Here is a 12,162-nt window from a genome sequence, read left to right as displayed (position 1 = left end):
TTCCATCACCTCTCATCACACTGAGCTGGTCCTCCTTGGGGATGGAATCTTTCCCCAAATGATTCAATCAACAAGAATTTATTAAGTACCTACTGTGGACTGTTCTAAGCTCTGGGATTGCAAAGGCAAAAATGAAACAATCCCTGCCCTCAAGGAGCTTCCATTCCATCTGGCAAGTGGAGGATGGACTGGAGTGAGGACGGATTCAGGCAGGGTGTCAGCTGAGTGAGTGAACAGAAAAGGACCCATATGAACCACAATGTTTCTGCATTCAGACTATTTCATTCTAGTTTAACCTGAACCAAATAGTATTGATTCCAGCTTTACAGTGCAATTTGACATCTGAACATGCTATTCTCCCTTTGTTCTATTTTTATTGTTATTTCTTTTCTAAAAAGCCACTTGCATCTAGGCAGGTTTGGACACTCTGAGTGTCCGAGTCAACCAGGACCAGGGTCAAGAAGGTCTTGGACTAAACTACCTGCTGGCCTACCCCATGGACCCAGCCAACCACCACTGAGAGTTGAGAATGACTAGGCAAGGCTTAACAAAAATGTTTCTTATTTGTTGTTATCGAGTCGTTTTAGTTGGATCTGACTCTTTGTAACACCATTTGGGGTTCTCTTGGCAAAGATACTGGAGGGGTTTGCCATTTCCTTCTCTAGTTCAATTTACAGATGAGGAAACTGAGGCAAACAGGGTTAAGTGACTTACCCAGGGTCATACAACTGGTGTCTGAGGCCAGACTTGAACTCACTGAGTCTTCCTGACTCCAAGCCTGGCTCTCTATAGTGCCACCTAACTGCCTTTGTGATTTTTCTTGGGATGGAGTGATGCCCTTTCCTTTAGGTCTACCCATTCATCTTCACAAAAGGAGGTCTGGTAGAAGAAGGGCAGAGGATATTCATTATACCAAAAGACCATGGGAGCAGAATCTTTCCATTCCCAACTAAAATACATTGGATTCAAGGCAAAAAAATAGTTCTTGAGAAATTGATACACTTTTGTATGTTAATGTGGAATCTTGGCAGAGTCCTGTTTAGCCTGGAGGAAAGATGGCTGGAGGGGGGCGGGGAGGGGTGACATCTTAACTGTTTTAAGTTTTTGGAAAGCCACAGAAAAGGGATCAGCCTCATTTTGCCTGACCCCAGAGGGCAGAACTAGTAAAGACAGGTAGAAATTGAAAAGAGGTGGATTCAAATCGCCTTGATGCCAGGAAAAAAATGATGAGTACTATACTAAAGTGGAGGGAGCTGCCTGAGAAAGGTGGTGAGGGCCTGAATGGCCACTGGTTGGGGATAATAGAGGAGGAATTCCCTCCTGCTCTGGATAAGTTGAACCAAATGGTCATTACGGTTCCTTCCATTTGTGATGTTCTGGAATTCTTTCTGTCCACTCAGCAGCTTCATCTCTTTTTATCCTCTTTGCTTGACATGGATCTAGGCTGGACATTCATGACTTTCAAAATTTTTGCTCAAGGGGAATTTCTGCTTGTTTTGCTCACAACTTATTTTCCTATGTGTCAACAGTCATGAAAGCCTCCAAGGGGCTTAGAAAAATTTACCAAAAAAAGAAAAGAAAAGAAAGTTGTATTACCTGCATGTCGCTGGCCTCAAGGGAAACTGCTCCTTTCTCAGGTGGGGTCAGTCAAAGTCACCAGGGCCTCTGGAGTGTCTTAACCTCCCATCTGAAGAGCTAGCCCATTGAGGACAAGGTTGAGCCAAGAAGAAACTGGGAACCCTCTAAGGAAAAGACGGAGGACCAAGGATCATCGACTTAGAAATAGAAGGTCATCGAGTGCAGCCCCCTCATTTTACAGATGGGAAACTGAGGCCCAGAAAGGCTAAGGCTCTTGCCCAGGGTCACACAGCTGGCAAGTGTCTGAGGCAGGAAGTCTCTTCCTTTGGGGTTACACAACTTCAACCTGGAGTCATCAGCTGCAAAACTGGCTATAATTCTCCTAAACCCAGAAGCAAAAGCAACTAAGGGGGCAGCCCATGGGTTTGGCAGTGAAAGGTGAGAGACAGGGGAAAGTCCAGGATGATAGCCAGGTTCCAAGCAGGACTTGGTAGCTGAGTAAATGCTGGCCCTCTGGAGAGAAGGAGAGGAGTTAAGGAGGAGAAATGAATTACTAGGGAAAGATAACCCTGACTTTTATGGTTTATGGCACATGTGACCCTTCCATAAATCCAGTCTGCTTTCCTAAGTCCTAATCCACTGTTGAATCCCTTGTAATTATACAGGCCAAAAGTCCCAAAGCCCTTTCCCATACATCATCACTTTTCAGACTTAAAGCAGCCCTGTAATGTAAGGAAGGCAGATATCATTTTCTCCATTTGAAAATGAGAAAATCAAGGCTCATGGCTGTTGGGTGACCTGCCCAAAGTTACAGGGCCAGTAAGTAAGTAGATAGCTGGCCTTTGACACCTAGCCCAGGGCTCTTCTATTCCATGGTTCTGGCTCGGAAAGGCAGGCTCTCAGCCTCCCCTCTGACCGTGAGTAGGATTGAGGCCAGATTTGATGCTCTTGTACAACAACAAAAAGCAACGCAGCCAAAATAAAAAGAACATAAACAGATAGGAGGAAAATCATTGCCTTTGATATTTCTGATAAAAATCTGACATCCAAAAATTAGGAATGAATTGGATCAATTTTGTAAGTGTGGGATTTGATGGATAAGTAATCAAATAAGAAATATGTTACTCATGATTTTGAAAAACTGCTCAAACTATCTGATAATCAGAAAAATGAAAAGAAAACAACTCTGAGATGTCCTTTCATTATGCCTATTAAATTGGTAGTAATCATTTAAATTGTTAAATGTTCTCTTTTTTTTTTTTGGAGGCATAAGGGGTTAATCACTTAACAGTGGATAGAGAAACAGGCTTGGGGTCAGGAAGACTGGTTTTCTGAGTTTAAATACCAACTCAGATATTTAGTAGCTGTTGTGACCCTGGGCAAGTCACTTCACTCTGTCTGCCCCTGTTTCCTCATCTGTCAAATGATCTGGAGAAGGAAATGGCAAACCATTCCAGTATCTCTGCCAAGAAGACCCCAAGTGGGGTCACAAAGGGTCAGACATGACTGAAAAACAACTGAACAACAGTATTACTGCCGAGAAAGGCGGGAAGCCATCCCCCATGCTGAGTGGTCCCCCCAGTGCTGAAGCTGTGAGAGAGCATGGAGGAGAGTGGGCAGGTATGGATGGGTGGCAATTTGCATCATTAGAGGGAACTTCCAAATCAATGAGATCACAAATCCATTGAGTAGTTGAGTATTTCCCTGTCAACAGGGTAACATGGTTGCCATAAAAATGAATGTGACAGTCTACTCCCATCCTTTCAAGAGGTTTTCTCATTGTTTCCAATGGTGCAGATTATGGCCCACCCCATACCATAGTCCGTGAACAGAGTCCTCTATGTGTAGTTAAGAATACTAGTGTTTGAAAACTGCTTCAGAAAACTTGCTGGGCACATCACTTAGCTCCTGGGAGGCTCAGTTTCCTCACCTATAAAATGAAGACGATGGATAATAATAGCACTTACCTCACAGTACTATTGGGAGGAACAAATGAATGAACATTTATAAAGTACTTTTCAAACTTTAAAGTAAAGTGAAGTGATAATAACCAGGAGAGAGAGAGAGAAGAGACAAGAGAGACAGAGAGACAGAGACAGAGAGTAAGAGAGGGAGAGACAGAGAAGTGAGGGGTGGGGGGGGGAGAACATTTTAAGGTTTGCAAAGAACTCTACAAATATTATCTCATTTGGTCATTCCAACAACCCTGGGAAGTAGGCACTATTATTATCCCCATTTTACAGATGAAGAAACTGAGTCTCAGAGAGGTGAAGTGACTTGCCTTGACTCCAGATCCACTGTTTTGTCCACGGCCACTAAGTAAATCTTAGCTCTTATTGGTTCTTATTGTTGTTCTTAATAGCTCTTATTATTGTAGTTCATATTCTTCCAGGAGAAGCAGCTTGGCATAGTGGAGGGAAAGCTGGCCTCAAAGCCAATTAGACCTCGGTTCAAGTCTTATCTCTGACTTATCCTGGCTGTATGATGTTAGACAAGTCAGTTAACTTCTCAGCAGCCAGGGCAACTCTCTAAAGATTGTTAGTTGTAGAGAAGGTGCTAACCTGCATCAGTAGAGGGAGCTTCCTCTCCTGGGAGTTCCCTGAGCCAGTGCTACCACAGGTCCATTCCCACTCCTCCTCCTCAGATCTAGCCAACCTTCTAGAAGCCTTCTCCTAGGTCTTCTTACAATCATTGGGTCCCAGGGGCGTACTCCGACTGTCCATCTGCTTCCTTTACTCAAACCATAGCCTCCTTTCCAATTATGCATTTCCTCAATGAACTCCCTCCACACCCCTTTTCACACATAAGTCATTGTTGGAAATTGACATGGATGCATTAAGAGAAGCCAATTGCCCGTAATGAGAGAGGTGAGAGCCTCCTTGCTAGGCTTTGGTCAATCCCCTTCTGGAGACTTGTGTTCAATTTTGGCCACAGGATATTGGTGACCTAGAGCACACCCAGAGGAAGATAACAAGAGAGCTTGAGGATCAATTACCTATTCATGTGCACATTGTCTCCCCAACAGAATGGAAGCTCCCTGAGGGCAGGAACTGCTTTCCCTTTTTCTTTGTAGCTCTCACAATTGGCACTGCGCCTGACACTTGATAAGTGTGTAATGAATGCTTATTGATTGATTGATTAAGCTGAATTGAAAGAGCTACTCATAATTGGTCTGGAGAAAAGAAGACATTGGGAAGGACATAATCTCTGTCTTCAAGAAGGATCAAAATCATGGCCTTTCCAAGCTAGAAGAGAACCTTAGAGATCATCTAGTCTGGCTCCTTTATTTTATATCTGAGAAAACTGAGGCTCAGAGAAGCAACCTACTTAAGGGTCACCCAGCTCATTAGAGACAGAATAGGGGCTAGAACCACTCTCTCCTGCTTCTGATCTGATCCATTAGATTCATCCTGCTTTAATTTCAGAGAAATTAAATGGTATCCGTGGGTTCAAATTAAAGGTAGACAAACTCCAGTTTAATCTAAGGAACTTCATAATAAGGCCCACCTTGTGAGGCAGTGCTAATCATCACTGGAGGCATGAAGGTAGAAGTTTTCATGGACTTTTGTTGAATTTTGTTGGATTACTGATATAATGGCAGTCTATCGCGCAGGGAAATGGCCTAGATGACCACTTCTAGGATTTTAATGACACCAGAGCTGTAACCAGAGGAGGGGCATGCTTCTTTCTCATCAGTGCCTGTCATTCCCTCTATGAATGCTTAGGATCTGGGTGTCTGGGTCCACCTGGGAACATCTGGGTCCACCTGGGGGCAGGTCAAGGCTGTCTTGAATGAGCCCCACTTTTTTCTCTATTTTGCATCCTAGGATGAAGAATAGGCTGTGGTACTTTGAATTTGGCACAACAGAAACCTTTGCTTCAACCTGCAAAAAGCTGCATACCTTCATAGAGGTGGAGGTGAGTCCTTGCAATTGCAGATTTGGAGCTAGAAGGACCTTAGGTTAGACATCGAGTCCACCTCCCACACACAAAGGCAGGATTCGAACCCTGGTCTCCTGACTCAAGTCCAACACGCTATTTACTCTTCCATTCTGCCTCTCAAGCAAAGTGGGACTTTCCTGTCTTGGCCTCATTTTCCTCCTCCCCAAAATAGAAAGAACACCATCTGTAGTGCCCACCTCACGGTGTTATTGTTGAACTCCAGGTGCTGGTGCCTTGCCCTTCAAATCACCCTCGATCTATTGGGTATGTTCCTAGGCAATGTAAGTGTGCATGTTGTCTCTCCTGGCTAGACAGTAAGGTCCTCAGGGCAAGACAGGGTTTCATTTAGCACATGACGCAGAGTAGATGGTTAATCAGTACTGGCTGATTGATTGATTGGGTGTTATGAAAGTCAGATGAGATCATTATATAAAACACCTTGTAAGCTTGAAAACACTAAATAAATTTACATGATTAAAAATAGTAAAATACAGCATGCTATAAGATGAAATTATATGGCTGATAATATGGTACAAGACAGTATTATATAGCATGATATGAAATAATAGAATGATATGATGTGATGATTGTTATATGCTAAATGGGAGGGGATGGATAATATAGCAGAGTATGGTATAATAAAACATGATATATGGTGTGACACAGTGTAATAATATGACATAGTATGACAGTTTGATAATGTAACATAATAACCATAGCAACATAATAGAACATAACATAATATAATATTCTATCATATCGTATATAACATAATATAATAAAACAGCATAACAAAATAAATGTAGCAATGTGATAGTATATAGTATGATCTGATATAATATGATATATGACAATATAGCAACATAATATATCATATTGCATGATATAATATATAACATATCATCATATTATATAACACAGTGTAATGGTTGTAACAATATAATCTATGACATGCTATCCTATCATCTAACATAATATGCTACAATATAACATAGTTCGGTCTTCTGGCTGTTCCACTCTGGCCAAGTGTGGGGAGTGACAGGGGTGACCAAGGTGGAGGCTGTGGCCAAGGACTGGTGACTGAATGGAAGGTCTGGGAGATGACACAAACATGGTACCACTGATGGCAGCCATGGGAGCCACTGAAGCAGGCCCTCTGGGCGGGATCGTACTGTAGTAGCTTGACTTAGAGTCAGGAATCCTCAGGTCAGATCTTGGCACGATGCAAAACAGTTGTTCTTTCTGTGCCTCAGTTTCCTCATCTGTAAATTGAGGTGTTTGGACTTAATGGCCTCCAAAGTCTCTTCCAGCTCTGGATCTAGGCCCCCATGATCCTTCTCCTCTGGGGCCTTGCCATTTCCACAATCCCTTATTTCCCAGAATCTTTCTGGGCCTGCATCAACCTGTGTGACACCCCTCTGTTCTTCCTTTCCTAGCTAATTAACACACTCTGGCTCCTCTCACCACAGTGATGAGGCTCTGAGTGTCAGACAACTAATGCTGGAAGCAAGCCCCAAATGGCTCATTTTACAAAGGGGGAAACTGAGGCCCAGCGAGTGATGTGACTTATCCAAGATCACAGGGGGAGTAAACAGCAGAGCCTGGATCTGAAGCCAAGGTCTGCAATGCCAGCCTTCTTGGAGCTTTCTTAGTTGCCTCTCATCCCTAAAAGGGGCGGCCCCTTGAGTCTGCCCTATTACCTCTGGCTCATGAAGCTGCTCCTCGGCTGCCCCTTGCAAACCAGCCCTCTGAGCTGTCTCCCCTGAACTCCGCTGTGATTTCACTGGTGCAGGGAGCACCAGTGAGGAAGCTCCCTCTGCCAATGCAGATCAGGGGTCAGAGGCCTGAGACCCCAGAGGTCAAGTGACCTGCCCAGAGCCCCTCAGTCAGGTGGATCTTGCACCTGCACCCTCTTGACTCTGAAGTGTGTTCTGGCCATTGGTGGACAGTGCCTGTCAGCTTCTTTTGTCCTCATCACAAAGCTCTGAGGAAACTAAGGGATGCCACCATTCATCGGTGGCAGCTCCAGAGCAACCTTTGAGATGGTCCAGCCCAGGGATGCTTAGCCTTTTGGGGTCCCGGATCTGTCTGCCAGACTGCTTGTTGTGGATGCTGATTTTCCAGAGGGAATAATCCTCCCCAGGCTGCTTTTGAATCAAATCCAAATTCAAAGGTTTCTCAAAGTCCTCTCTGGCTTCGTTGCTGGCCTCCTCTCTGCCTCTCCCTCTGTTGCCTGGTTACAAAAGCACCAATGGGCAGGGCTGATTTCTCCATCTGAATCCGCCCAGTGAACTTTCGCCAAGAAAAGGCCACGCGGGGAGAGCTGGGCTGCCTCCCCAGCTGTTGGTGCCTGAAGGATGCTGAGGGGCGGCCAGGGGGAGGAGGGAGCCCCCCCCTTTTATTTACATACAAATATGCTGATTGGGAGAGGTGGGGGAAGAAGGAGAGGGCCGTGGCTGCATGGAGGAGTTTGGAGAAAACAGACACACGGGCAGTTTTCCTGTCGGTACAAGCATCTGGCAGGGGCTCTTTAAACATATGCTGTGTGAATGTGGAGCTGGGGGAACCGAAGGAGCTGACGTCTCCTACCTCCTACAGCTGTGCTTGACACTTTGCCAGGAATACAGTCATTCTCTCTCCCTCTCTCCCCCTCTCCCCCCTCTCTCTCTCTTTCTCTCTCTCTCTCTCTCACACACACACACACACACACACACACACACACACACACACACACACACACGAGTATGTGACTAGGCCTCTCTCTACTGGCTTTGGTTCCCATAAGAAAGATTATTTCCATTATTTAGAAAAAAGGCCTCAGGACAGAAGGTGAAACAAGGCTCTTTTTAGTCTCTGCTCAGGATTCATGCTTCACCATGCACAGTGGGATTTTGTGCGTGCGTGCGTGTGTGCATGTGTGTGTGTGTGTGTGTGTGTGTGTGTGTGTGTTATGGGCCATTGGGGAGGGCTTTGGTAAACCTCCTGTTATCTCTGTCTCCCAATAACAGTCCTTTTTAGCATTTATCCATAAAGAGTGAGCAAAAAGAAAAAGGGAAATCATGTGAGAAGCAGTCTGATGGGCTGGCAGACAGGAGGGGTGCCCACTGTGCAGTTGAGAAAACAGCTGATTTTTCCAGGATGGATTTGGATCCTGCCTGACAGGCGTCAGAGATGAAAAATGAAGAAAATTTAAAGGAGTGGTGTGGGTGAAAGATGTGAGGTCCCTGAACATTACCCCCCGAGAGAGATGGGAGCTGCTGATGGGGTCAGGGAGAATAGGAATGTGCAAGGACCCTCTGCCGTGGGGCCTCCGAGACAGGTTTGCTGTCTTAGCAGAGTTCTGTGACTGGCTAGACAGATGGATGGCCCAAGGGTGGCCTACCTGTGGAACATTGAAAGCATCCGATGAGATCCTCTAGAATGTTGGGAGATCCTTTTTTGGAGCATTTGTGGAAAGATGGGGATGAGAAATGTGCAGAATGGGCAGGGAAGGACTGCCATCTGGCCAGGGGATGGAACACCTACCCTGGTGAGATCACCAAACTGGAGCATCTTGGGGGGAGGGGGGTTAGACCAGACGTATGATTGCCCTGTCTGAGGGAACTCCACTGAGGATCTGCTGCCTCTGGCGCAGATCAGCTGTTGCTCTGACACCTAGCCTTAGTTATCTGGGGCACTGATTGTTTAGCTGACTTGTCTTTTTTTAAATGTACTTATTTTAATACTGGAGCAGTTTGCCATTTCCTTCTCCAGGTCATTTGACAGATGAGGAAACGGAGGCAAACAGAGTTAAGTGACTGGCCCAGGATCACAGCTGGTTAATATCTGAGGCCAGATTTGAACTCAGGTCTTCCTGACTTCAAGTCTGGGGCTCTAGCCACCCCACCACAACTTGGAAATAAGTATTTTTAGAAGGAGCACAGGAGCAAACTAACAGCATGACCATAAATCATGGCTGAGAAACACTAATAAAAGTTTGGCAGACTGCTAAAAAAAAGATCATTTCATATATTTTGGAAGTTTCTTTCCATGACTCTTACTGGGGACTAAACAGCATATGATAGAGCTCCTTCAAGACCCCTTTGTTCATTCTCCAGGCCGTTAATGCCACCGGTCCAAAAAAAGATCCCTCTCTATTTATTTTATCCCATGTTTACTGCCCCTCCCCACCCCCGGGGCACTGCATCCTAGAGTTGGAGGAGGAAGGGACCTGATGTGGCCCAGGCCAACCACCTCACCTGACAGAGGGGGAAACTGAGGCCCAGCTAGGCTAAGTAATTTGCTCAATGTCACACAAGTACTGAGCGGTCGTCAAAGGTGGAATTTGAACCCAGGTCCTCTGACTTCAGAACCATGGCTCTATCTATCATACCACAAGAAGGCCTGGTTATCTATGAATGGGCCTGATCCCGCAGTAGAATCTGAAGGCAGGACTGTCTCGCTTTAGTCGTGTCCCAGGTCCTAGTCAGGTGCCCGGCGTGGAGCGGACACTTAATGGAATATTTGTTGATTGAGATTTAAATATTATTATAGACACAATATTATATAGACACACCTAGACATGTACACACATACACACATACACATGCATGTAAACACGTGTACATATACACATACATGCCTATACCTAAACATATACATGTGCATATACAAAACACATCTACTGTGTGCGTACATACACACATAAAACACATGCATACACACAGAGACACACACATACATAAACATACAAGAGAAGAACTACCACTTAGCAGACACCAAGCTGGCGTTGGGGTCGGGAAGATCTGGATTCAAGTCCTGCCTTTGACCAATCCTGGCTGTGTAACCCTGGGCAAGTCACCTGACCTCTCAGCGCCCCTCTCTAACACTATTCAATTCAATAAACACGTATTGAGTATCTACTATGTGCCAGGCATGCGCTAAGCACTGGGGACACAAAGTAGGGCAAAAGATAGCCCTTGCCCTCAAGGAACTTACAATCAAATGGGGTGGGGGTGGGATGACAACATGCCAACAAATCTATACAACAAGCTACATGCAGGATTAGTGGGTTGTTGTCCTTTGTAGTCAGAGGACCAGAATGACGTCACTATGTTGGAGTCAACCAGGAAATAATCAAAAGAAGGGAAGCGTAGGAATTCAGAGGGCTTGGGGAAGGCTTCCTGTAGAAGATGGGACTTGGGCTACAACTTACAGGAAGCCAAGGAGGCCGGTGGGTGGAGAGGAAGAAGAAGAGCGTCCAGGCATGGGCGATGGCCAGCGAGAATGACAGGAGCTGAGAGGTGAGGGTCTTGTTGGTGGAACAAAGAGCAGGCTGGTGTCACTGGATCAAGAACATGTTGGAGAATAAGGGGTAGGAAGACTGGAAATGCTAGAGGGGTCTAGATTATGGAGGGCTTTGAATGCCAAACAGAGCATTTTATATTTGCTCCTAGAAGTAATAGGGAATCACTGAAGTTTATGGAGTAGGGGAGATGACATGATGAAGTAACAGTTGATCAGCACAGCTGAAGGGAGTGTCCATCTAAAGGGTTCTTCAACGCAAATGAAATAATAGGTACAGACTCTATCCTCCCCAACACTATTCACATACATATACATTTGCACATGCATGTGTGTGCTCATATCCATGTGCACATGTGCATATGTACATCCACGTATATGTGTGAAAGTAAGTGTACATGTGTGGTCACTGTGTGCATGCATTTCAACATGTGTGTGTGTGTGTATGTACATATGCATGAATGTCTAGGCATTGCTTTGGAGAATAGCTATGAGGACCCTCCTCACTATTCTTCCCAACAAGAAAAGGGTAGAGCTGAGAGCTGCCCATCTCCACTACTAAAACGAGTTCAAAGTCAAGCCTTCCCACCTAACTCCCATCCTCTCTTCTGCTGTCTGTGTCTGTCCCTCTGAAGACTGGAGAAAGAAGGAAGTGCCTTTCACTGTCCCTCCCCTCTCCTCCCCTCCCCATTGGAATTGGGACCCTGCCACACTTCTGGTCACAGCCAATAGAAATGAAAGACAGGTCGGACCAGTAGAGAGGCAGACAGAACAGTGAAAAAAGAAAACAACCAGGTTTCCTTTCTACTCTTCTATGGAGAATTTATGAAGTTATGACAAAATATAGGATAAATGTCTAGTAAAATATGCTCCAGTTAGAGAGAGGTGCTATAAGTTGACCAGCCCTGAGCTAGGAAGGAAGTTTCCTCATCAATTTCCTTCCCTGTGGCCAGAGCTGCCAATGCCGCCATGCTCCATGCTCAGACCTGGGATGAGTACACACAAAGCAACCTGTGTCTGAGCTGACCACAAATGTTTATGAGAAAGAAAACTAGGTCAGAAAGGGGGGGGAGAAAAAGCAACTTACGGCTGAGTAAGGAAACAAGCTCAGAAACAGGGACCAGTTGCACCCATCCAAAGGGAGTCTAGGGGAAGGGGATAAGGGCAGTGGAATTCCTCCACATTCCCCCCTGTGCTGGGCAGCAGAGCAGGGCTCCAGCTACGTGGGGCACTGTCACAATCAGTCAGAGCAGCAGACATCTCTCTAGCAGCCCCCATTGTTTCCCTGCGCCTCCCAATTAGTCCCCCAGCTCCATGTCACCACTTAGCACCAGGTTTCGTTGCTGCTCTTCGGTCGTT

At 45.5% G+C, this 12,162-nt stretch overlaps 1 protein-coding gene across 1 annotated transcript in view; it reads left to right on the top strand.

Moving 5' to 3' along the window:
• LOC144454057 (diacylglycerol kinase beta-like) overlaps nucleotides 1-12,162 on the top strand; it is a 139,342-nt gene that overhangs the window by 68,357 nt on the left and 58,823 nt on the right. The window contains exon 9 of the mRNA XM_078154692.1: nucleotides 5,406-5,496. Within this exon, the coding sequence (XP_078010818.1) occupies nucleotides 5,406-5,496 (91 nt within the window). The remainder of the gene's footprint in view (nucleotides 1-5,405; nucleotides 5,497-12,162) is intronic.

Source organism: Phascolarctos cinereus, unplaced genomic scaffold (genome assembly GCF_003287225.1).
Source record: "Phascolarctos cinereus isolate Bilbo 61053 unplaced genomic scaffold, phaCin_HiC Scaffold_5;HRSCAF=322, whole genome shotgun sequence".
NCBI lineage: Eukaryota > Metazoa > Chordata > Mammalia > Diprotodontia > Phascolarctidae > Phascolarctos > Phascolarctos cinereus.
Note: the sequence above shows the minus strand (reverse complement) of the source record. Positions and strands in the feature narration are given on the sequence as shown.